Raw genomic sequence first — 26,726 nt, 5'->3', positions numbered from 1 at the left:
TGCTCTACCCTGAGGAGCAAGCTGGCTGGGGCAGGCCCAGGGACAGTACCCCTCCTGCACACCCTGAGGGGCAGGGGCTGGGTGTCAGGACCCAGGTGGAGGGGCACTCCCATCTCCCTGGTCGCAGGCCCAGCACCCTCGGGCCAGCACAGTCTGTACCACGGTCCTACCTTGTCCAGGAAGCACAGCTTCTCCCGGGTCTTTGCGTCCAGAATCTCCACCTCAAAGAAGAGAACGGCCTTTTTAGGTTTCTTGATCGTCTTGGGGGGCATGGGCCGGGGGAGGCCATTGAGGCCAAAGACGGGGCCAAGGCCCTGGCTGGTCTCCCGGGCCACCACGCTCACGCTCAGGTCCATGCCTGCCCCGCTCTGCCCGCTGCAGCCAGAGGCCCCAGCTGCCGGCCGTCAGCCCCCACCACAGACCTCCCCACGCGAAGTGCTCTGGGCCGGGCCAGCGAGATCAAATTCTGCCGCGGTGCTGGAAGGCAGCCCGTGCCGGCCTTGGCTCCGCCAGCTTCTGTGCAGATGTAACCCGAGTGGCCCAACAGCCACGGCCCAACTAAATATAAAACTGCCCCACACTGAGCCCCCCAGGAGCCATGCCACAGACCTCCTGGGAGGGGGGACCTGGGGGCAGCCCTCCAAGGGCTGAGTTGCCCTGACTGTAAGGCTTTCGAGGGGACACGGACCCCCAACAGCACGGGGGGAAGGGTGATCCCCAGAAGAGGCATGGAGGCGCCTCCTGGCCTCCCTGCCCAGTGCAGAGCAAGGGCCTGTCACCAGGAGCAGGGTGAGAGGCCAACGGGCCGCCCAGGCCCCAGCTCAGGCCCACAGAGTTCACTGGGCTTGGAGAAATCCCAGCTATTTTGAGAATCCGCGAGATAGATCATCCATTTCCCCTTCTGAGCTGTAAGAGACACTCTGGATTATTTTCCTTGTGCGTTTGTGTTCCCAGGGAGGTGACAGATTCCGGCGTTATTGGTGCAGAGAGCCTCTCTCTAAGTGTGGAACGGGTCAGGAAACCAGGAAGTTTCCAGCAAGCGCCCCCAGCCTAGGCCAAGACCTTGGCTCGCACCTCCCCGGCCTCCCTCTCCACCCAATTCTCACTAGGTCCACCCAGGCCTTGCTCAAGGCCACCTCCAGGGCAGTCTTCCCACCATGTCAGCCCAACATAGCACCCTCGTCCAGGCCCTGAGCCCCCCAAAGCCCAGGGCAGACAGCCTGGGCACCCCCCCACCCCACTCCACTCTCCGAGCTCCAGGCAGTGGTGGGACCAGTGGTGCAAAGGGGCAGTGCTGGGAGGGAGGAAGCCCCCAGGGGAACGTGACCCACCCATCCTAAGCGGGTCAGAGAAGGCACCTGGGCCAGCTGAGAATGGTGTGAACTGCTGGTGGAGCTGGAGTGAGGCCCAGTAGGGCCCGAGCCCACCATGTAGGCCTGAGGGCCCCAGTGGAGGGCTTGATGCAGATCTTATTAGACATGGGGACGTGGCAGGCAGGGCTGGGTCTGACCCCAAGTCGGCCACTGGGCAGCAGGTGCGGAGGTCCCTTCCCGCCTGGCACTCCCTCAGTCAGAGACAGCATGGAGAAAAGGAGCAGATCTTAGAACCCCAGGGCAGGGCCCAAGACAGGGCTCTCTGAGGGCACGCCCACCCACCTAGGGCCACGCCCCCCAGGAGGAAAGGGCTCCCCTCACACACACTCCACCACCAGTGGGAGAGGCAGGGGGCATGGTGGGCAGCACACAGGACTGAATCCGGCCCTGCCACGCTGTCACTGGGTGACTCTGGGGCTGTCACTTCTCTCTGAGCCTCAGGCCGGAGGCAGGTAGGAAAGTGTGTACCTCGAGGGGAAAGTGTGTACCTCGAGGGGCTGGCGTGGTACCTGACAGATGGGAAGTGCCCCCAAACCTCAGGCTGTGGAGGACAGGCTTGAGGGGACCCTGGGCGCCTGTGATGAAGGGAAGGGGATGGGCCTGGGTTCAGATCCCGGCTCCCCTACTGGCCAGGGGGTCGCTGCAGCACACTGGCCCGTTTGCCCACCTATGCTCTACCCACCCCACGTCATGGACGGAGGGCAGGAGAGAGCCCAGAGCCCAAGAAGTCCTGGCCGATGCTACTGTTACCACGCTAGAGAGTGCGCCTGCTGTCAACTGGGGGCTCTGCATGGCCACGTGGCCTTGGGGGGCAGGTTACTGAACCCCTCTGAGTCATGGGGATAACAAGGCCAGACAGAAGGGCCAGAAAGAGGGCGCTGCTCACATTACCCCGAGTGTCTGGCCCCACCAAGGGGACTCGCAAGAGGGAAGGGGTACAGGCAGAATGTGCCCCAAAAGGCGAGGACAGCACCGCCCCGAGCAGGCAAAGGGCCTGCTGCCCTGTGGCGGCAGGTATATTAATAGTTCCTGGGTCCCAGGCGGGCAGTGCCCACATGCCTTCGGAGCTCGTGTGGTCCGCAGGAAGGCTGCACCACGTCTATTGGGAGAGCAGGCCTCCGAGTTCCTGCTGAACCACTCAGCTTAAAATACAACCAGCCCCTCTCCCTGCCGGCCAGCTGCAGGGGGAGGGGCTGAAACCCTACCCTCTCCCCCCAACCTGGGCACCAGACCAGGACCCAGGAGGAGAGTATGGGACGTCGGGGCCCCGACTGGCTGCTGGGAAAGGAAGCTGGGCAGCGGGAGGGGACGGCCGGGACAGGGGCCACCCTCCCAGCGGCCGCCGCTGCAGCTGCTACGGCTGCCACCGCCACCAACACACCCAGGCCAGCCCGAGGCTGCAGAGGAGCAGTGGCGCCCTCACAGAGGTAAGCCCGGCCCGGGGCCACTGGGGAGTGGGCTGCCCCAGCTCAAGGCCACTGTGACAGGTTTGGTCCTCATTTCCCAGTTCCTGTCCCCAAATCTCCACCGCAGGAGAGGTCTGAAAGGCCCTGGGCAGGGCAGGGGGGTGGGGATGCGGTGCGGGGAGGAGCCACAGGGCCTCTCTACCATCGTACAACTGCCTGTGCCTCTCTAATTATTTCAGAAAAGTAAACGTTTTAAATTTTAAAAGCCAAGTGGGAAGAAAAATAAATAAAAACTATACATATATATATATATTTAGGTGAGAGAAGCCAGGTACAAAGGGGTCACATGTTTATGTGAAATGCCCCAAATAGGTAAATGGAAGGAGACAGAAAGCAGACTGGTGGCTGCCAAGGATGGGGTGAGGGGAAATGGGAGTGTCAACTAATGGGGACCGGGTCTCCTTTTGGGGTGATGAAAACGTTGTGGAACTAGACAGAGACGGTGGTTGCACAAAACTGTGAATTAAATTCACTTTTAAATGGCTAATTGTACGTCATGTGAATTTTACCTCGATAAATCTTTTTTTTTTTAAAGGGTGGGGCTAGCAAACCGGTCCCAATTACCCATAAAGAGAAAAGGTCGAGGGGCAGGGAGCAGCAGAGGCTACCCACACCTCCACCCCACCCGATGAGGGCCTAAATATGGGGGAGCCCGTCACGCACTTCCCAATCTTCAGTCCCTGAGCTTGCCCCCTCCTCCCCACCCCCTGCTCTGCACCCCAGCACACTCCCATCCCTGCACTTGGCACACACACTCACACACCCCTGAGCCTGCCCAGGCCTGAGGCCAGCCTGGGGTGGGGGCCCAGGATAGGCCCAGGACTGGGGTGAGGGGCAGAGCCCCAGGCAGGGGTCCTGAGCACAGAAGGGGAGGCAGCAGGCTCAGGCCCTACCCCAGAGAGAAGGCAGGCGAGGGACAGGGGAGGAGTGAGTGGTGGGACTTTCTGAAGGAGCCGGGGGCAGCTCTTCCTGTCCCCATGGAGGGAAGGGGCTGGGGGGACAAGGGGGCGGTGATATGTTCGAAGGATGAATGAAGCAAAGCCCGTGAGGGTGTCACTGACTTGAAGTCCGGGCACTGGCCACAGGCAGGGGGTGTGGCCCCAAAGCCTCAGGCACAGTGGCCAGACAGAGGGCAAGGACAGGCAGGAGCCCTGGCCTGGGGCACAGGAGGCTGGCTCTACGATGACAGTTCCCCAGCCTGGGAGGAATTCTCACCCAGAGGCCCCAGATTCCAGGGCCCAGCCAAGGGCAACTCATGGCACCACGAGGTCAGGGCTGGACAAGGGGCAGGGCACAGCCCACCCTGCAGGCTGCAGCCCTGCCCCACCCAGAGGGGAGTACCCAGAGCCACTGCCGGGCAGCAGGGCCCACACGCTTCACTGCCTTCATGGAAATAAATATGGTGCTGATCAAGGTAGCCATAGTAGAAAGAGGGGTGCCCTCTTTCTGAGCACCTGTTTCACCTGTTTCAAGCTAGCATGGGTGCCCAGAGCCTCAGGTAGACAAGGCTCCTGGGATGGTCCCCACGTGGCAGATGAGAAAACCAAGAGTAGGAGAGGGCTTCCCTGGTGGCGTAGTGGTTGAGGGTCCGCCTGCCGATGCAGGGGACACGGGTTCATGCCCCGGTCCAGGAAGATCCCACATGCCGCGGAGCGGCTGGGCCCGTGAGCCATGGCCGCTGAGCCCGCGTGTCCGGAGGCTGTGCTCCGCAACGGGAGAGGCCACAACAGTGAGAGGCCCGCCTACCGCAAAAAAAAAAAAAAAAAAAAAAAAAGAGTAGGAGAGGCTAAGGGCCTTTGCACATGCTGTTCTCACTGCCTGAATCGCTCTCCCCCAGACCCCGCAGGGCTCCTCCCTAACCTCGTCAGTGAGGCCCTTCCTGACTGTCAACTTAAAATAGCAACCCAGACATTTACCGTCTGCCTCCCACTGGATGGTCAGCTCCAGAGGGCAGGGACTGTCCCGTCCTCAGTCTCTTCCCAGCACCCAAGACTGAGCCTGGCGAGGAGCTGTTCTCCATAAGCACCTGCGGGAGGCACCTTGCCTCAAAGCCCCCTCCCCACCACCCTCTGAGCCAAGGCCTTTCCCTCACTCCTCCTTCACCACACTTGGGGGGATGGGGGCCTGCCCACCACACCAGACCCCAGAGCAGAGGTGGGCGCCCCAGTGCAGGAGCTGCTGCAGGGGGGCTTTCCCTAGCCTGGGCTGGTGGCCTCGCTCCAGGGAAGCCTCTGTGAGGCCTGCAGACACACCCACCCAGCTCCGGTGACCCTGTGCAACCCAGCATTCTGGCCGCCAGACCCTCCTCCAAGGAGCGGGGCACTGCTCACCAACGGAAAGGGTCTCTGGTAGGCCAGCTCTGGCTTCTAGGGAACCCTGTCTCTCTTCACCAGCATCCCCAACACAGAAGGGGCTCCACACTGACAGGCTCCACGCACCCTGGGCCCTTGGAGGCGGCAGCAACACAGGCACAGCGGCCCCTCACAAGGAGGCTCTGAGGTCAAAAAGACTCACCTATTTCCTGGCTGTGTGGCCCTGGATGAGTAACCCAACCTCTCTGAGCCTCCATTTCCTTATCTACAAAGTGGGCTTCCCCCACCTGCTATCTCACAGGGTCACTGTAAGATTTACACATAATAACCACCACCATTCTGGTCTGTGTGAGGTCCGGGGCGGGGGGTGCTAGTGCACAGGGGTGCCGGAACGGAGAACAGCGGCACGTTCTGCACCGAGAATTGTGGGGAAAAACAGAGAACGGGGGGCGGGGGGGTCAGGGGTTGCGAGGATGGCCATTTTAGACAGAGTGGTCAGGGAAGGCCTCCCTGAGAAAGTACACAAACATGTCCAGTCTAGGATAATTCTTATGAAGAATAAATGTTATCAGACCGACACTAGCAAAATAGAAGTGGCAGACGCACAGGGAGCCAGGCCCCTCCTCCCCCCAAGTCCTCACCACGATCACGAAGGGGCCCAACCACACCAAGGTCAGAGAGGTGATGCAAGGAGCTGATGGCAGTGAGCCTGAACCCTAACAATAGCAAGACACGTGCGGATGGCAGAGGCTGGGCTGTGGCGAGCGTCCCTACTGTAGTTCATCACCGCCACAGCCGAGGCGGCAGCCGCCGAGACTGCCCCGCTCTCCACTGCCCCCTTGTGGCCGCGGCCTCTGCTCCCACCAGCTGGAAGGGTGTGCACAGCAGCTGGAGCTCCAGGTGAATGAACCGGGCACATCGGGTGCAGGACGGGATCAAGAGAGTGAACACTAACTCTGGCTCTGCCACTCACCAGCCAAGAGGCCTCGGGGAGCCACTGCCTCACGCTCCTTCCTTCATGCATTCATCCTTTCCTGCCTCCCCTCTTCCCCTGGGCACTGCAGCGAACAAACCCCTGCCTTCACAGAAGCTGCATTCCAGGCGTGGGCTGGGGGTGGGTAGGGACACACAATAAATAGTGGCATGTTTTGCACCAAGAGCTGTGGAGACAAAAAGAGAAAGGTGGCAGGGGTGGGGTGGGGGAGTATGGCCGTTTTAGACAGAGCGGTCAAGGAAGGCCTCCCTGAGGAAGGGGCATCTAAAAAGGCCAGTGGAACTGAGGGAACAAGTCATGCATACATCCAGGGGAAATGCGTTCCAGGCAGAGGGAACAGCCACTGCAAAGGCCCTGAGACTGGACTGTACCTGGCATGTTTAAGCAGCAGACCACTGTGGCAGGAGCAGAGTGTGGAGGGGGAGAGCGGGAAGACACAAACAGGGAAGTGATGGGGCAGATCTTGCAGGGGATTGTGGGCCACAGGGAGGACTCTGGCTTTTACGCTGATTGAGGTGGGAGCCATGGAAGGTTCTTGAGCAGAGGAAGGATGTGACCTGACTCAGCTGTTCCTAGGCAGCCCAGTGGGAAATGGGAGACCAGGGCAGAGGCAATGATGAGGGCAGGAGTAGGGAGATGGCCGTGGAGTGGGTGAGAAGTGGACAGACTATGAAGATGGAAGTGACCAGATGTGCTGATGGTTTGGATGGGGGGATGGGGCAGGGGTGGGTCTGAGGTTCTGACCTGAGCCTCAGAAGGGAGAAGCACCAAGTAGGAGGGCGGCAGGAAGGGTAGGCACCGCCTGAGCCCAGGCTGGAAGTTTGCAACTGCTGCTCCACCCTGTGGGAGCTGCTGCACAGGCAGGGCACCCGGGGCCCAGGCACCAGTGCCCAGAAAGCCTCCCAAGCCAGGAGCCTGGGCCCCTCTCAAGCTTCAGTTTCCCCATTTTCATAAACACAGCCAAGCCCAGTGTTCCTCAGGCCCCTCCCACCTGTAAACAAGACGCAGTGGCCTCATGGCAGAGTCTACATCCCCGGGCCTGGGACAGGGGCGGGCACAGGCCTGAGAGTCAGCTTGGACTCCTGGTCACCCTCACCACCTCCCGCTTCCGTGCGTCCTAAGATGGAACCTGCCCAATGGGTATGGGTTAGAACCGCAGCTGCTTCCCAAATGCCTCTCCTCACCCTCTCCTTTCAATCCCCAAGGCAGCCGAGGGAGCTGGAGCCATTAACTCCATTTCACAGATGGGGAAGCTGAGTTCCAAGGGGTGAGGAGTGCACGCAGCTCACGTAGCAGTAAACTGAGCCCAGACCCCCACCACACACTGGCCTCTGGGGCTGCACCCCCAGCCAGCGCGCCCCGCAGAGGCCCCCATGCAGTGAGGGTGCGGTACAGCACACCCTGCCTAGAGCAGGCTCGCTGGGACCCCACGGGGTCTGCCTGCCAGAAAAGGGCTCTTCAACCGGGATGCCTTGTGCTGGGCAGCCTGGCAAAACCCAGTGAGTGCCTGCAGGGGAGTGTGGGCTCCGGTGGGTGACATCTCCCGAGGCGGGGGCACAAGAGGCCTAGCTGAGGGTACAAGCCCTGCTCAGTGCAACCTAGAACTCCAGGCAAAGATGCAGAGGGCCCAACGGGTCCGTCAGCCGGCCGACCCGGGCCCTCTCGGCCCCCGGAGCGCCCACACGGGGCACGAGTGCTGCCGCACCCAGAGGACGGAGGCCTGGCCTTGAGCGGCACATGCCAGACTGGCTCAGCCGCTTCACAAATGCAGAGGCTTGAGCATGTTCACCTACACTCAGCGGCTCAGCACTTTCAGCTCCCTCTCCCTTCCACTTTCCAGAAATATCGAAGTCACACTGCTCATGCCAGGCCAGCTGAGAAGACCTGCCAGGACGCCAGCACAGGCCACACCTGCTCGGCCAGAAATACCTCCTTCCCCAGTGGCCTCACGCATGACCCCATTTCTCCTGGGGGGATTGCACAGCCTCCCTGAGGTGCCACAGTGGTTGGGGGGTGGGGGAATGTTGCCCAGGGGAGAAGGGGCAAGAGAGAGACTGACCACCCACTCCCAGGTCCTCAACCAGCCGGCTCCTGCCTCCCACCCCTGGTAGCCAGAGGAGAAGTGGCAGGGTCTGAATGCCAATGTCCCTAGGCTCTGGGATCCGGGGCCAGGAGAAGCTGGCAGAGCCCCAAGCATCCAGCCTTGAAAGACATTCTTCGGGTGCTCGGGTGCCCTGGTTGGTTGCTGTGACCACAGGAGGCCCAAGATGAAGGAGAGGCTGGGCCAACACAAGCAGGACTCTGGGTCTTGGGCCTGAGAGGGCCATGCTCTTTGACCAGCTGTTTGCTGGTGCCCACAGCCCACACACCTCCCTGGGCAGTTACCGGCCTCTGGGGCCTCCAGGGGGCGCTGTCCTGGACAGAGCTGTGCTGCAAGGGCCTATTCCATTGGAAGTGCCGTCACTAGTATCGTCTATCAGATGCTTACTTTGGGCCAAGAACCGTGCTAAGACCTTTACCTGCACAACTCACCTAGCCTCACCTGCACCTGTAAGCTAAGGACTGTGACCCCAGTTAGGTGGCTCAGAAAACCAGGGCTCGGAAACCAGGGGGCCCTTGCCCAAGGCACATGGCCCAAGGAAGTACCAGAGCGAGCACCGACCCCGCCTACCTGGGCCCAAAGTCTCTCACTGCTCAGCATCGCAAAGCCAATACCTCCTCCACTCTGGAGAACAGGGCCCAATGCTAACAGAAAACAAGGAGGAACAAACCCTGGACCCCATTATCTGGAAGGCAGCCCCCCCATCCCCGCTTCCTTGCTGACATTACAACTCCAGCACACCTAGTCTCCAGAGGTCTGGACAATGCAGAACATGTCACCTCCACAAGGAGCGCCCTTGAGAGGCTGAGCCTGCTTGTCCCTGGGCCCCAGCCTCCCTTGGCCCCAGCAGAGTCAGGCCATACCAAGGGCGAAAGGCCTGTCACCCCGATACCAGGCAAGATTAGCAGCTCTCTCGACACTTCCTGCATGGTTTCCTGCCCCCGGCTAAAGCCACCAATGAGCCTGGAAAACCAGTGCCATAGGGGTGGGGGGCTCCCCCAACACTGAGCGAGAGGCAGTGCTGCAGAGGCCAAAGTCAGACCAACCTCCCTGCCTGAGCCCCGTCTTCTCCATCTGGTAAATGGGAATGTTTGTAAGAGGACCTGACAGAGATGATTCCCGTGGCGGATGTGGCTAAGAACCGCGCCTAGTGGTCCTGAACCCTGCCTGCTTATGAAACCCACCGGAAGAGCCCTGGCCTGGACAACTCAGACAAGGAGATCGGGATCTCTGATGGAGGGCCAGGCATCCACAGCTTCAAAAGCTCCCAGGTGACAGATGGAGGCGGCCAACTGAACCCGGACTGCCTTCCTCAAACAGGGTCCTGGTCTTTCGATGATGCCCAAAACCCTTACCACAGCTGACGGACACTGACTGACGTGCCCTCCCAGACCCTTCCAGCAGAGCCTCAGCCAACCCCCTTGGTCGCTCTCTACCCCGTCCCTGCTCCCTTCCCCAGCACCAGCCAGCAGGGTGCCAGCAGCCAGCCTCCCCCAGCTCATGCTGGCCTGCTAGGTTTGCACTGTCACCCCACTTTACAGACGAGGCAGCCAAGGCTCAGGAGCCCCGAGGACACATGAGTTACAAGCTCCAGGGGCAGGGCCCTGCCTGCTTTTGCTCCTTAGAACTGAACGCTCTTCCTCCAGGGCTGCCCCTAGCCCCAGACCCCCGGAAGATGGCCCAGATCTGCACCCCTGGCCGGGTCAAGGTTGGTGACCACATCTGGTCTCTCTCCATCTCTGGGCAGGAAGGCAGTGTCAAAGCTGGAAGAGGTGGTGAGGCTGAGCTCTGCGGACACAGGCTGACCGGAGCGGCAGAAGGCGCTCATCCAGGCCGACCTACGCGCCCAGCACGCCCAGCCCAGGTTGCGGCAGGCAGGTCAGTCCACACCGGGGGAGTGCCGCTTGCATGGGACCCAGGTAGCCAGCCTTCTACCCGCAGCAGCAGCTACCACCTCCTGCACGCTTACAACGTGCAGGCAGGGAGGCAAGTCCTCGACACAGATTATCTCCTTTCCTATGAATCCCCTTTTCCAGGTGAGGACACTGAGGCTCACTCATTCACTGCATAAACAGTGACTGAATACCTGCTACACGCCAGGCACTGGGAAGGACTCTGGGGGTTCGGCCCTGGAAGGAGAGAAAAAAAATCCTTGCCCATATGGAACTGACATTTTCACAGGGAACAAAGATAATAAAATAGTCACACGTGATATGTGCCACATGGGAAAAACAAATCAGGAAAAGGGAACAGGGAGGGACAGGGGAAGGGAGCTGGCAGCTTCGTGTAAAGTGGTCAAGAAAGGCCTCCCTCGGGCTTCCCTGGTGGCGCAGTGGTTGAGAGTCCGCCTGCCGATGCAGGGGATGCGGGTTCGTGCCCCGGTCCGGGAGGATCCCACGTGCCGCGGAGCGGCTGGGCCCGTGAGCCATGGCCGCTGAGCCTGCGCGTCCGGAGCCTGTGCTCCCCAATGGGAGAGGCCACAACAGTGAGAGGCCCGCGTACCGCCAAAAAAAAAAAAAAAAAAAAAAGAAAGGCCTCCCTGAGGGGATGTTGAGCCAAGCCCTGAAGGCAGTTAAGGAAAGGGCAGTTGAGAGATCTGAGAGCATGTAGGCAGAGGAATGGCCTGTGCAAAGGCCCTGAGGTGCAGCAAGCTTCGTGTGCTCAAGCAACAGAGCCAAGGCCCCTGTGGCTGGGGGCAGGGTGGGTAGGAAGAAAGAAGGAGGTGAGGGCAGGGAGGTGATGGGTCATACAGGGTCTCCTGAGCCAGGTGAGGACTGTGGCTTCTACTCTGAGTGAGGTGGGAGCCACAGAGGGTTCTGGGCAGAGGAGGGATGTGACCTGGCTTGGGTTCTTAAAGGATCCCTCTGGACTATAGGGGAATAAGGATGGAAGCAGGAACACCAATAAGAAGTTATCAAGATAGGGGCTTCCCTGGTGGCACAGTGGTTGAGAATCCACTTGTCAATGCAGAAAACACGGGTTTGAGCCCTGGTCTGGGAAGATCCCACATGCCACGGAGCAACTAAGCCCGTGCGCCACAACTACTGAAGTCTGCGCTCCTAGAGCCCGTGCTCCGCAACAAGAGAACCACCACAATGAGAAGCCCGCGCACTGCAACCAAGAGTAGCCCCCGCTCGCCGCAACTAGAGAAAAGCCCGCGCGCAGCAACGAAGACCCAACGCAGCCATAAATAAATAAATTTATTTATTTTAGAAAAAGAAGTTATCAAGATAAAGGATGGCTTAGACCAAGGGGTCAGCAAACTGTGGCCTACAGGCCCAATCTGGGCCACCACCTGTTTTTGTACAAGCTAAGACGGTTTTTACATTTTTAAACAGTTGGAAAAAATCGGAAGCCTATTTTATGGCCCATAGGAATCATACAGAATTCAAATTTCAGCACCCACAAACAAAGTTGCATTGGAACATGGTCACGCTCACTGGTTGACATATTGTCTAGGGCTGCTTTTGTGACAGCAGCAGAGTTGAGAAGCTGTCACAGAGATTGTATGGCCTGCAAAGCCTAAGATATTCATCACGTGGCCCTTCACGGGTAAAGCCTGCCAGTCCCTGGCCCGGGCCGGGTGATGGCAGCAGTACCGATAAGAAGTGGTTGTATGCCACATGTATTCTGAAGGCAGAGGTACAGGACTTGCTGACTGCTGGACATGAGGTGTGAGGGAAAGAGCTGAGTCAAACAGCCGGGGGCCTGGTGATGAGAAGACTGGAACTGCCATTCACCGGCAGGGGTTGGGGGGCAGCACAGGTTGGTGGTGGGGAATCCAGCCTCAGTTTTGGACAATGTTGAGTCTGAAATGCCCATTGAACATCCCCAAAGAGATCCAGCTCACTGAAAAACACCACTCCTCCTCCCTGGGATCACGTGAAAACACCTGTAAGCGAGCAAACTCAGCGCTCTTCGAACGCTTTTTGGTCATGTATCCCTAAAATAATTTTGCAAATTGCATGTCCCCCCCAAAAAAAAGATTTTTAAGTAGACACCTAATATTTTGTGGGGTTTTTTTGTTGTTGTTGTTTTTGCGGTACGCGGGCCTCTCACTGTTGTGGCCTCTCCCGTTGCGGAGCACAGGCTCCGGACGCGCAGGCTCAGCGGGCCCAGCCGCTCTGCGGCACGTGGGATCCTCCCAGACCGGGGCACGAACCCATGTCCCCTGCATCGGCAGGCGGACTCTCAACCATTGCGCCACCAGGGAAGCCCGACACCTAATATTTTTTACCTGAGCTTGAATAGTTGCAAAAGATGTCGCTTCTGGCCAACTGTAGATATTGCAAATTTTATGTAAACATTTACGGGGCTCTGTTAAATCTCACCAGAGTCTAAATACTTGAGTAATATCATACCTACCATCATTTCCTTTAAAAGGAAAAAGCTATAAACAAGCTCTTTAATATTTGCTGCTTTTTTGCCTTGAAGTTGAATTCTGTTCCTCTTCCCCTCCCCCATGGAATTGTATCCAAATACACGCTTGTGATTGAAGGTTATTACTGAGCATCCTACCTATTCCTCAAATTGAAATTAAATTTCTTAAAAACATTTTCAGGACCTAAGGCTCTACGTGTAAAGAGAACATCCTTCAGGATGAGTTATCATTACAATATCTGCCAAACATACATCATAAACATAAATCATCAACAACTGTTACTAAACATTAACCATAAACAGTAAGTTATTGGCACTGCCTCTCTCGGTGGGATGGAGGCACCCTTTTTCGCAATTAGTTCATGTAGCTAAGGTGAATATTTCTTATTGCTAGAATGAGCTACAGCTTTTATTCTGACATTTCTTTATTTTCTTTTTTTTAAAGTAAACACTAAGAAACCCAGTTCACATAAATAAGCAGATGAGAATGGACAGAGTTTTGTTAAAGCAAAAAAAAAAAAAATCCCAATTTTGGGAACTCCTTCCCAGTTACTGGCCCAAAGTCTCACAGTGATCTAGTATCAAAAATATCTGTAAGGATCTTCCAGCTGACAAGCCCATTAGGCACCACTCCACTGTTTTTCTGAAAGCAGTGACTTGGGACCTGGTCCCAGGGACTGGCAACAGGACCTGGTCCCCAAGGCCTGGTGTTACTTACTTGCTCACCCCCATGCAGGTCCCCAAGAGCATACAGCGTGGCAGGCATTACCCAGTCAGGGTGGGAGGCCCAGACCCCACCTCCCAGTCCAGTCTCAGGCCCAGGCGCCACCTGTCTTCCAAGGCTCTACATGGCCCAGAGGAGCTCTGAGCAAGCCCATCAGACCTTCTAGTACATGAGCCAGAGGGCTCTACCCAAGGATGGCTGCGGCCACCTACTGCAGGGCAATCCTGTTCCCTATGCTCCTCGGAAACGCCAGGCCCAGGCCAGGGAACTCACAGAGCCCTGGAAACAGTGTCCGGTGCCCAAGGAGAGCTAGGACGTGCTTGCTACACAGAGACCTGCAAAGGACTCAACCACATGTGGAGGTCATCTGGAACCCCCCAAGAGCCTTTTCTGCTGACTGAGAAGTTCCTGTTCTTCCTCTGCTGAGCAAACCGAGCCCTTGATATGCCAGACCTGTGCTAGGGGCTGGGCTCGATGATGAACAGAAAGACCTAGGTGTGACAGTAGCATGCTGGGCGGTGATCCAGGTGCTGGGATACAATAGCCAAGCCCCCCCCCGCCCCCCCGCCGACTGGGCCTGCTCACACTCAAGGGGAACATAAGCAAAGAATCTGTTATGTAACATGAGGTCAGGGTGTACCAGTTGCTGGAAGAAAAGAGCTGGGCAGGGAGCCCAGAGGGCCACAGGAGGTGGTCAGGAAAGGCCTCTCTAAGGAAATGCGATTTGAGCCAGCATGAGGCTCCCCGAGGAAAGTGCAAAAGGCCTGAGGCAGCACAGAGCTTGGCAGGGCTCAGGAACATCAAAAGACTGGAGTACAGCGTACTTGAGGGCACGCAGCTGTGGAGGAAGCTGGAGTGGAGGCCAAGACAAGTACTTTGGGTTTGAGCGTCCAGTGATGGGAAGTTGCTGGAGTGCCACAACCTGGTCTGGTTTGAGAAGGAGCCCTCTCGCTACTGAGGACAAACATGGAAGCAGAGACGGCAGGCCTGAGACCCTGATGGCTTTGATTAGAGCATGCAGGTGGCAAGCAGTGAAAAAGACACCCTAATTCCTATATCTAAAGTGCCACTGATTCAAAACAAGCTGCCATTTGTGGGTGGGGGGGGACGACACATATGTCAACATAAAATAAATAGGTAGAGGGACTTCTCTGGTGGTGCAGTGGTTAAGAATCTGCCCACCAATGCAGGGGACACGGGTTCAATCCCTGGTCTGGGAAGATCCCACATGCCGCGGAGAAACTAAGCCCGTGTACCACAACTACTGAGTCTGAGCTCGTGAGCCACAACTACTGAGCCCACGTGTCGCAACTACTGAAGCCCACGTGACTAGAGCCCTTGTTCCGCAACAAGAGAAGCCACCACAATGAGAAACCCGCGCACCGCAACAAAGAGTAGCCCCCGCTCACGGCCACTAGAGAAAGCCCGCGCGCAGCAACGAAGACCCAATGCAGACAAAAATAAATAAATTTTAAATAAATAGGTAGACACAAATCGTAAGATGTATCCCAACTTAAGGAACATGAAAACGCCAAAGGGAAAAAAAACGCATGCACGTCTTGGGACAAAGAGAGGAGAGTAGTAACAAGTGAAAGAGGATTTTGGCAGAGGAAGGCAGGGTTTCTGGAATATTTAACAGGCCTAGCCGCGTCTATGAAGGGTAAGGTAGTTTAAGAGAAAATACTCCGCTGCAGCTGTTGAGAGAGGAGTGCAGGAGGCACCTTGGTTGTCTCCACAGGCCAAGGCCCTCCGAGCCTCTCCCAGCCCCACAGGTCTCAGCTCGCTCAGCTCTACTGGCTCTGGCAAGAGACAGGGAAGTGAAGTAAGGGGAAATGAGTCCCGGCATCTTCACAAAGACACCCTTCCCCATGCTTTCTCCCGGATGGTGCAGGTTTCCAGGCCCAGCTGGAGAGACTGGAAATGGTGCCATCCAGGGGCCCCAGGTGAGCCAGGATGTGGTGTTCAGAATGTACACAGTTCCCGGGCCCGCTTCTCAGACGGCGCCTGGATGAGCCTGGCAGGAGATAGTACTGGGGCCTGTCGGTCGCGGTCGGCGCTTCCTACAGGATCCCCATCTCATCCTTACATGAAAACTCAGAGTTCAAGTAACTCTGGGTCAAAAATGGGGGGGGGGGGGGAATGGCCAAATTCCAAAGTACCGAAAGATGAGCAGAAGCCCACACTAACGCACCAGAGCTACACATGCTCACGGCCAAACCCATGGGCTCCAGGGAACGGCCAGGCACCCCAAAAGCGTGAGGCACCCTCCTGGGACCCTCCTGCTCGTTGGGTTGCGGTGCCTGTTGTGCGGGCATGGACGATGTGCCTAATTAACTGCGCGAGCCCGCCCTGCCTGTATGTGTAGGTCTCTTAACAGGCAAACACACAATCACTAGATCCACGTCAGGGTGACGGAGGAGAACCTCACACAAACAGCTATCAGAAGGCGCTAAGTGCTACGCAGAGAACCGAAACAGGAGGGCTGACAAGTGTGGCCTGGGTGGGTCAGAGGGAGCCCTTCAGAGGAGGTGACATTCGAGCTGAGACCTGAATGATGGGATTCGCTGACAGGACGAGGACAGCCACCTCTCCAGAAACTGTCCCAGCACTGGGATTTCCCCGGCCTCAACCCCAGCCCGTCCTCTGTGGATCCCACCTCCAGCCAGGAGATTCCATGAGACTTGATTCTCTGCAGTGGAGAGGATTCAACAATACACTGTTTCAGACTCTACATTATCTCCCCAAGAATTCTGCTATTACCCTCACGCACAAAAAGACATGCTCCCTCAACCCCACCTCCAGAGAAGCGTCAATTCGGCAACTCCCCCAACCCACCCTTCTCCTTCTGAGTTAGCTTCTTGAGGTGTCCTGGGAGACAGCTTCTCCTCACAAGACTGCAAGCTGCAGCTCTTGGACCCCCTCAAGTTCAGCCTGCTTCCTGCTGCTCTATAAAGCCCCAAATGCTAGGGTTAAACTGCCCTCCCCGCCAACTTGAGAGATCCACTCCCACCCTGAGGACAGGCACCGTTCCCTCAGGCCCAGTTCCCACACAACCGGCATTGTCCCCAGCCAGTGCTCCCTGGTCCTTCTAAAGAAGGAAAAAAAAGAATTCAGAAGGCCCTGGGAGATGGCACAAACCCTGCAGTCTCCCGGGCTGCCTGAATGGCCCATGACTTCTGCTTACATAAGAGCCTGGTTCGAGCAGGGACAGGGCTGTGCCAGCCTGCCAATCCCCACAAGCTACTGAGAGGCCCTTTATCCCCCAGATGGCTGGGAGACGCTCGTGGCCCATCTCTAAGTAACCGCGGGACTGGGCGTGGGGGGTGGGTGAGCCCCAACACCACCCACAGCGCCCTTGTCCGTAATGAGAACTCTCCCTCATGTTTACATAACACACACCGTAGTGGGAGGGGCCCCCCCCAAGGACTTAGCAATAAACTGCCCTCTGAAAGTTAAACTTTAAGGTAAAATCAACAGGAAAAAGAAACGTCCATCACCGTTGGGACAAAGTCCACAGGTGTCTGGGTGTCTACAAAGGCTTGCCTGGCCAGCCTCATCTCTAGACGTGGGACAACCACGGAGTCTGGCCTCCAGGCCTCTGCACAAGCTGTTCTCATCCCTTCCCAGATGACCTCCTCTTTCAGGCCTCAGCTTAGATGAAGACACCCTGAGGGGAGAGGCTGTGGTTCGTTCAGCCCAGTATTCCTGGCGTATGACAGGTATAGAGGAAAAAATATATATATATATATATGTTGGAAGGAATGAACTAATAAATAGACGATGGACCGGAAAACAGGTGAGCAGAGTCCACCACGGAAGAGTGTCCAGACCAGCAGAACCTGCTAGCGACCTGTGCAACAATGACGGGCAGGCCCACGTGCAGTCTTGGAAGCTCCCATCTCAGCATGCCCAGGTTCCAGAAGGAGGGGGACAACAGGGAACAAGACACTTGTGGCCAGGGTGGACCCAGGGCTTACGACCACCCCGTAAAGCCAACTTCCCTAGGTTGGGACCACTAAGGACAGGTTGCACGGGGCCACCTGAGCCCAACACATGCAACACTGGACTCACCCAGGTGCCTGCAGCAGGCCCCCACTCACCCTTCTACTACCCCCTGTGAGCCTGACCGCAGAGAGAAGACGCATTCATCTACCCATTCGGAAGCTGCAGGAACAAGACACCAAGAGCCCCTGCCCTCAGGGAGCTCCGAATCTGTCGGGGTAGAAAGACTATCAAGTTCCCAAATGAAAACACAACCACAGCCCAAGGAGGGCCAGAGGAGAGGAACAGAGTGCAGGGGTCACACTCCAGACAGGATGGTCAGGGAAGGCCTCTCTGAAAGACGCTGAAGCTGGGCTCTCAATAACAAGAAGGGAGCAGGGACGTCCCTTGTGGTCCAGTGGTTGAGAATACGCCTTCCAATGCAGGGGGCGCGGGTTCGATCCTTGGTCAGGGAACTAAGATCCCGCATGCCACGGGACAACTAAGCCCGCACGCCGCAACTACTGAGCCCGCACACTCTGGAGCCCATGTGCCACAACTAGAGAGAAGCACTCTCACTGCAATGAAGAGCCCGCGCACCGCAATGAAAGATCCCACGTGCCACAAATAAGACCCAGTGCAGCCAAAAATAATAAATAAATAAATATATTTTTTTTAAAAGACAAAAAAACAAGAAGGGAGCAGGCATGGGAAAAAACAGAGGGAAGATCATTTCTGGCTGAGGGAAGAGCCTATGCACAGGGCAGGGATGTGGATGTAGATGTTTGAGACAAAAGCAGTACAGCAATGAGTGAGCAGAGCAGGGGGTAGAGGAGGACCAGAAGACTCTGAGGGGAGTGTTTTCAGGCGGGGAGCGCTATGATCCTCCCCGCTACACGCGAGAGACCCCTCTGGCTGCTGCTGGGTGGGGAACACAGCCAGGAGGGGCAAGAACAGAAGTGGTGCACTTGTGAGTACGAAGGCTGTGACAGGCATCAGAAGACCAGGCCCACTGTGAGCACCTGCCTCTTGGAATGGTTGTCACAAAAGTTAAAAAGTGGGTTCTGGGGCTTCCCTGGTGGCGCAGTGGTTGAGAGTCCGCCTGCCGATGCAGGGGACACGGGTTCGTGCCCCGGTCCGGGAAGATCCCACATGCCGCGGAGCGGCTGGGCCCGTGGGCCATGGCCGCTGAGCCTGCGCGTCCGGAGCCTGTGCTCCGCAACGGGAGAGGCCACAACAGTGAGAGGCCCGCGTACCGCAAAAAAAAAAAAAAAAAAAAAAAAAAAAAAAAAAAAAGTGGGTTCTGGGGAGTTCCCTGGTGGCCTAGCGATTAGGATTCGGCACTCTCACTGCGGAGGCCCGGGTTCAATCTCTGGTTGAGGAACCATCCCACGTGCTGCACAGCACAGCCAAAATACAAAAAAGAAAAAGGTTCTGACTGGGCTTTGACCTCACTGAGGGTCATCCCATAGAGGAGGACGGAGCAGATCATCCCAAAATGTGACTTTAGTGTACGTGATGTTATATCAGAAAGGATCTTTGGCATCTGGGCTTCTTCCTCCATCTTCTGGGCATACTGTTTAGCAAGAATCCATCTCCATGGGCCTTGTTCACTGACAAGTCATGATGCGTTCAAAACAGGCCACATGCAGGGCTTCCCTGGTGGCTCAGGGGTTAAGAATCCACCTGCCAATGCACAGGACACGGGTTTGAGCCCTGGTCCAAGAAGATCCCACATGCCGCGGAGCAAATAAGCCCATGCACCACAACTACTGAGCCTATGCTCTAGAGCCCGTGAGCTACAACTACTGAGCCTGTGCTCCACAACTACCGAAGCCCATGCGCCTAGAGCCCGTGTTCTGCAACAAGAGAAGCCACCACAATGAGAAGCCCACGCACCGCAACAAAGAGTAGCCCCAATTAGAGGAAGCCCGCATGCAGCAATGAAGATCCAACGCAGCCAAAAATAAAATAAATTAATTTTAAAAATTAAAAAAAAAAAGGACACATGCAGAAAGCATTTCAGGTGGCATCACTGATGCAGATCTGAATTTATCCACCTAACCATTTATCCTTATCCGCCTAATGATTTATACCTTGACTATGGGCCAGGAAGTGTGATGGGCACTTCACTCTCCTCAGTGGCCCTCCGAGACAGGTGTCTTTATCCTGGCTTCATGGATGAGAAAACTGAACTGTCCCGAGACAGTTAAGAAACTGTCCCGAGAGCAGACCCAGTGGCTTGCAAAGGCCACGGCCACTCGGCCACACATCATTCCTTCCTCAGGGCATGAATGCCTGGGCCAACCCACAGTGAAGCCCACTTTGAATCTAGTAGAACCCAGGCTCTGCCGCTCACTAGCTGTGTGACCTGGGGTACATCTCTTCGCTCCTCTGGGCCCTGGTTTCCCCATCTGTCAAATAGGGATAAGAGGACTTTCCCTGGTGGTGCAGTGGTTAAGAATCCGCCTGCCAATGCAGGGGACACCGGTTCGATCCCTGGTCTGGGAAGATCCCACATGCCAGGGAGCAACTAAGCCTGTGCGCCACAACTACCGAAGCCTGCGCTCTAGAGCCTGCGAGCCACGACTACTGAGCCCGCGTGCCTAGAGCCCGTGCCCCGCAACAAGAGAAGCCACCGCAATGAGAAGCCCGCGCGCCGAAACGAAGAGCAGCCCCCGCTCGCCGCAACTAGAGAAAGCCCGCGCGCAGCAACGAAGACCCAATGCAGCCAAAAATAAATTTAAAATTTTTTAAAAAATAGGGATAAGAATAGTACCAACTTCATACGTTTACTGTGAGGGGTACATGAGTTAATTGATGAAAAGCACTTAGAGTGAGCACTGTATCAGTGGTGGCTTCCATCGTGATGCTCTGGCTGTGCCCAGGTTATTAAAACAGCCTCAGCTGCCACCGTCGAGATGAGCAAGAGGGCGTTAAGACCTCACCTGAACTTGACCAACCAGCCCAAGGTCTCGGGCTCTTCTCATCCTCATCCAGCCAAGACTGTCAGTGAAAGTACAGGGTTTCCCAAACAAACTCAACTGCGTTAACAAGACAGGTAGTCTTTGGGGAGCACAGTCCCCACCCCGCCAGGCAGGGCTGTCAACCCTCCACCTTTTTCACTCCTCAGGAACCAGTTATTCAAGAGGCTCCGCTAGGCTCAGGGTTCCCCGTCCGCACCCCAGTGCCCCACCAGTGGGCTCTAACAGCTGCCCTGCCCTGCACCCGCCCAGCCACACCCAGCACTCAGCTTCTCCCGCCCACCTCCTCCACCCAGGCCCCGCCAATGGAGTCAGGCAAACCGGAGGCCAAGGCCCAGCTCCACTGCTTCCTGGCTCTGTGACCTTGAGCAACTTAACCGACTTCTCTGAGCCTCAGTTTCCTTACCTGTAAAGTAGAAGTTAACACTGGTGCCCACCGGATCAGGTGTTCCACAGGACTCAATAAACTCTGGTCGCTGTTATTACCAGCACTGCCAGCATCACCAACGATGCCGCGGCTCTGGCTCTTCTACGGATGAGGAATCAGACAGACCTGGGTCTGGATCCTGTCTCCACTATGCTGTAATCTTGGACAAGTTCCTTCACCATTCTGAGCCTCTGGTTCTTTACCCACAAAACGAAGAGACAAGGAGTACCCATCTCTCAGGGTTTTTGGAAGGACATGAGAAGTGCGCCCTGTCGCTGATATTATTATCCAGCCACAAAAAGTAACCCAGAAGAAAGAGGGGGATCATAACTGGGTTCCCATCCTGCCTGCAAACGCAAAATCAATCCCAAAAGCGTTTTCTGAAGGCCTGCTGGATGCAGCCTGCAGAAAGCTGTGAGTGAGAGATCAAACAAGCCCCATCTCAGAGCACAACACTTTCCTGCAAACAGGCACCAAATTTAAGTGCAAAAGTCAGAGACCAGCATATTAAAACAGCGCTTGATGGCCAAAAGAACCCAAATTATCCCTCACCTTTTACTTCAGAAGGACACAAGAATTCAGAAGAAAAAAGTACAGGAAACAACAGACACTTAGGATGCCACCTCCCAGGTTAAACAGATATTTATATTTTACTCTATTTACATCAGATTCCCTTAAAAAAAAAAAATAGCTGAAACCTTCCCTATGCCTTTTCCTCCCCCTCCATCTCTACCCAAGCAACGGTTCCTCCAACTACTGTGTAATTCCCATACATTTCTCATCTCATATTACAATTTATCCTTTAATTAGGTATACGTCCATAAACAACACACATAAGTCTCATCTGGCATGTTTTTTAAATTTATAAAATCTTCTGCTATTTGTTTTTCCACTCTACAGGATGTTCGGAGATTTATTAAAGGACCAGGAAATCAAACTAGATTGTTTTTCATATGATGGAATTGTGCACAACAGTTAAAATAAATGAACCAGAGCTACACGTAGCACCTCTCCTTTTATGCATACCCCTTGAGGATATATTTCCAGCAATTTCATAATGTTCTTTATTGCTGGCCTTTGCTGTCACAATTAAACAGATTTTGCTCCAAGGAGCTCAGAGAGATTAATAAACCCGCGCTGGGTCACAATTATTTAGTGAGTGGCAGAGCCAGGCCTGTCCGAAGCCCATGCACCTATGGCACCGTTACACAGGAGTCTACGTTCTCCTTAATTTTCACCTTCCACCCAGTTTTCCGGCTCTAAACAATTGCCTCTTGACCAGAACTCTTGCTTCCAGAACTTTCGCACTTACTCCTGTGGAGAAAACTGAAGCAAGAACCGTATTGGTCGAGGATTATTCACAAGATGAGAACCAATAGAGCTACCCTTTTTTTGGGGGGAGGGGGTGGAAGATCCTAAATGGGGCAGTGAGGACCCCGCGAGGATGAGGCTGCCTTGCCTCCGGGAACCCAGCTGTGGGAAATGGGCAGCGACCTGGGCCCAAGAAGGCTGAGAGGGACTGATCATTCCAGGAATTAACAGACTCACAAGATATAGCAACTATTTTTGAGCTGCTACTGGGATCATTACTTTGACCTCTCATCTGCAATGGCAAAACAAAATTAAAAAAAAAAAAAATCCTATAGCCTCAGATAAGCAGTTCCCTTATCGACGTTGCTCTGATCCCAAGACAATCCCAAGGCCTGCTCTGCCTTCCGAGGAACTGCTTCAGCCGAAGCCCGAGAGTCACCTGTCCTACCTGCTTTGTCTCAATTAGGCCACTGAAGGGACACATCACCCTCTCAAGACCATAGAAGGGAGAATGGCAGTGTCAGCAAACTGTCATCACAGCAGCAGCAAATCTCCCTGCCAGCTGGAACCCTACCTGCCAAAAACATCAGATATCAACCCTCACTAACTCACTGTGTCACTGAGCAAGTCCTGCACCTTTCTGAGCACCATCTCTATCGCTTGTAAATTACAAGTCATAGTCTCCAAGGTCTCTCTCAGAGTCAAAAAGGTCTTTCTGGTGGGTGTTAATCACTCAGTGGATAGGGGGTCGCTTGGGGGTGGAAGGATGGACTTAGTCCCTGACAGAAATACATTCTTTGCTATGGATAATTGACACCTTTTCTCAAACTGTTAAATGTGAGGGAAAGAATCTCTGCCATTTTTATTAGTCTGCAACAAACATCCAGCGCTGATCGGCCTTAACACAACATTGTAAAACAACTATACCCCAATAATAATTTAAAAAAACAAAAAAAGCTGATTGGCGCGCTGTGCAAACTGGGCTGGGAGACAACTGCTCCTCCTGTACGGAAACTCTGTAGCTATGACCTCAGTGCTTACTGGGCAAATGTTAGCAGAGAATGGTAACAGAGAACACAGCAAATTAACAATTTTCTTTTCTTTCTCCAAGGTCATTTTAAACAGTGGGTTTGAAGCCCCTCCCTCCTTCTGGGAGGGAAAGGGTTTGAGTAAAGTAGAGCATGTCCTCCAGTCCAAGCCATGGGCCTCAGGCTGTGCCCAGCTTCCCGGAACAAAAGTGCCCACCCCAAGGGTCCTCTGGGGCCTACTTTATCTGCCTGCCAACTAGCAAAACTAACTCCATTTTGTAAGAGACCACACGTATCTTCCATCCTGCATCTTTCAAAGTGAATGTGCCTCTTTCTCCAGGGTTGCACAGAGGTTTCGAGAGGGAAAACTGTATTAGGAGAACTTTGTTAGAAGAACTTCAATCTATAATCATAAAGTTGAATGAAGCATGAGATTATTGAATCCTACCTCCTCATTTCTGAGCCATGTCAAAAATGACTAAGGACTTCTGGGTTAAAGGTTTCAAAATATTCTGGGTAAATTACCGCCAAAAGTAATAATAATAATAGTAGTAGTAGTAGTAGTAGTAGTAATGGGGGTGGGCAGAAACAGTGATATTCCACTGGTGAATAAAAACAAGAAATCTCTCCTTGTACTTACATGAGCCACCTAACATGATCAAATTCACAGAGGCAGAAAGTAGACAGTTGCCAGAGGCTGGGCAGAGAAGAGAAGGGGGGTTAGTGTTTAACGAGTACAGAGTTTCGGTTATGCAAGATGAAAAGAACAGAGTTCTGGAGATGGATGGTGGTGATGGCTGCACAACAATGTGAACGTACTTAATGCCACTGAACTGTGCTTTTAAAAATGGTTAAGGTAGGGCTTCCCTGGTGGCGCAGTGGTTGAGAGTCCCCCTGCCGATGCAGGAGACACGGGTTCGTGCCTCGGTCCGGGAAGATCCCACATGCCGCGGAGCGGCTGGGCCCGTGAGCCATGGCCGCTGAGCCTGCGCGTCCGAAGCCTGTGCTCCACAACGGGAGAGGCCACAGCAGTGAGAGGCCCGCGTACCGCCAAAAAAAAAAAATGGTTAAGGTAAATTTTATGTGTATTTTACCACAATTGTTTTAATTGGGGAAGGGAAATAAAATAACCAAGAAACCTCTCAACCTGCTCATTTTCATTTGGGGACCAGTATGGCATAGTGGTTAGCAACTGAGACTCTGGAGTCCTGAGTTTCTCTCTCTGTTCTGCATTTACTAGCTCAGAACCTTTGAGCAAGTCATCTGACATCTCTGAGACTGTTTCTCCATCTACAAAAACAAGAATAATTAATAGTCTCCTACCTCACAGGGGTGTGAAGATAAGAAAACAAGGTAACAGAATCTCACGAGCACAAAAGTAAGCACTCTTCAAATTATCCTTATTAATTTAATAATAAATTAGTTTATTATTTAATATTACTTATAAGGCAGCAATAATTAATTAAATTATTAACATTATATTATCAGCTAGGTCGGTAAGTGCATCAGAACACTTCGTTTTAAGGGAAAGAGGCCCGAGTTAGGAGTCAGAAGACCTAGACTTCAAGACTGGTTATGGGTGTGAGATTTCTCCTCGGTGACACGCTGGGGTTGACTGAGATGATCTCTTATATTAACAGAAAACAAAGATCAGCTTTGCTCGTCGGCGGGAGCCAGCACTGGAGCTACACCTTCACCGCCTAAGCCGCTCAGGGAGACGTCCCGGGCGAGGAAGGGATCCAAAGATCAAGCCTCTCTGGGCTGATTGCAAAGCCCCTTCCAAAGCCCGAAGCAAAGGCAGGGTGCAAGGTTTGTGCAAGACACCCTCAGAGTGGAAGCAAGGGTTTCACACCCTCGCTCCTCCCCTGCCTGCCAAAGTCTGCAACTCATCCCGCAGGGTGAGCTACAAGGAACCTGTAAGCTTCCCAGGTCCTGCAGAGACCCCAAGAAAAGGCAACCCCAAAACAGCCTGGGTTGCAGAATTAGAAGTACCTCCCCCGCATATGCGCACTGCGATTTACGAGTGGCCCCGGGGCACAACGCGCGCCTACTGCGCCTGCGCCTTCCGGCTCGGCACAGGGCGAGAAAGGGGGGGTTCCCGTTGTCTCACGAAGAAAAAAATGGGTCTGCGGCGGTCGCTCGGCCCCCGTTTCTTCGTTTCTTACCTCAGAGTGCTTCATGGCTCCCTCACACGGCGGCTACTGCTCCTGCTGCTGCAGCTACCTGCGCGCAACACTGCAAGGGATACCTCACACGCTCACGACCTCCCCGCGAGACTAACCGCGGCTCCGCGTCCGCCCCGCTCCTCCCTGCCGCGCGCGCCCCTCCAGCCAATCAGCGCACGGGGCGCCCACTTCGCCCTCTCCCAGCAGGGCAGGTCTGAACGAGAAATAGCCGCTCTCGCCACGGGGCTAGCCAATCAGCTTGCAAGACCCACCGAGGGGGCGGAGCGCGGGCACGAGGGAGGGGAGTCGGTAGAAAGAAGGGGCTTGGCTACCCACCAATCAAAGGGGGCCTCGGCGCCGCGAGCCCCCCCCCTGCCCCGCCCCTTGGTGGCGTCGCTGTGGAAACCAAGGGAAGCGAAGGTTACTGCAAGGCGGGGGGGAGGGAGCTAGCAGTTGAGTGACGTAGAAGGCAGCGTTCACGTGGTGGGCAGCTCGACTGGATGAATTCCGAGGTGGGCGGCCCCCGGGGGATACCGGGGAACAACGGGAGAGGGATGGGGGTTGGAGGCATGGGCTGGGGCACCTGGATGGAGAGGCCTTTCTGGCTAGGGGACCCGTATCTGTCATGAATGGGAGGAAAGGAAAGGGGAAATGGGTGGTGAAAAGCCTTCTGGAACCGCCCCCAACCTGTAACCATTCTGGGGCTGTCTTCACTCCCTTTTCAATGCAAGCCCCCGCCCCACCTTGCTCGACTCGAAGGGCACGGAGGCCACATTTGTCTCTACCTGCACGGTCCAGTATGGTCACCGCCGGCCACATGTGTCTAGTGAGCCCTTGAAATGTGGCTAGTCAAAACTGAGATGTGCTGTAAACATAAAACACAAACCGATTTCAAAGACTTAGTACGAAAAGGAAAATGTAAAAAAAAAAAAAAAAAAACCTCATTAATCACCTTTTATGTTGATTACACGTTGAAATTATATTATTTTGGATATATTGGATTAAAATAATTATTAAAATTAAATTCCCCTGTTTCTTTTTACTTCTTTAATGTGCCTGTTGGAACATTTAAAATCAAACACAGCTTGCATGTGGCTGGTGGTTGTGCCTCTCACACTAGCTCTACTGGACAGTGCTGGTTTGGGGTCATGCCATGCTTTTGCTCCATTGATGGTCATGAGCAGGCTGGGAGGCTGGTTTCCACCACACACACACACACACACACACACACACACTCATGCACACTTAAGACAGGACCTGGCACACTCCCTCACCTTATCTACTTTCTCCTGATTCCAGACCCTGCCCCTGAGCCTTCATCAACTGTTGAACCCTTCAGAATTCAGAGGCCTGGCATCAGGGACATGGTGAGAAGTCCTCAAAGATAGATCTGTGATTCACAGGAGAGCAGGGCAGGAAGAAGGTGAGTCAATGCTCAGCACTTAGTCATCCAGGTTAGGCTCTAGAGACTTCTGAAGCT

The 26,726-nt window shown here is 54.9% G+C and overlaps 1 protein-coding gene across 1 annotated transcript in view; it reads right to left on the bottom strand.

Moving 5' to 3' along the window:
• TECR (trans-2,3-enoyl-CoA reductase) overlaps positions 1-25,382 on the bottom strand; it is a 28,199-nt gene extending 2,817 nt beyond the window's left edge. The window contains exons 1-2 of the mRNA XM_065874122.1: positions 25,247-25,382; positions 171-221 (exon numbers count right to left, since the gene is read on the bottom strand). Of these exons, the coding sequence (XP_065730194.1) occupies positions 171-221; positions 25,247-25,261 (66 nt within the window). The 5' untranslated portion in view covers positions 25,262-25,382. The remainder of the gene's footprint in view (positions 1-170; positions 222-25,246) is intronic.
• Positions 25,383-26,726: the final 1,344 nt, after the last annotated feature.

Source organism: Phocoena phocoena, chromosome 3 (assembly GCF_963924675.1).
Source record: "Phocoena phocoena chromosome 3, mPhoPho1.1, whole genome shotgun sequence".
In the NCBI taxonomy this organism is placed as follows: domain Eukaryota; kingdom Metazoa; phylum Chordata; class Mammalia; order Artiodactyla; family Phocoenidae; genus Phocoena; species Phocoena phocoena.
The sequence above is the reverse complement of the archived record's forward strand: the minus strand, read 5'-3'. Positions and strand labels throughout refer to the sequence as shown.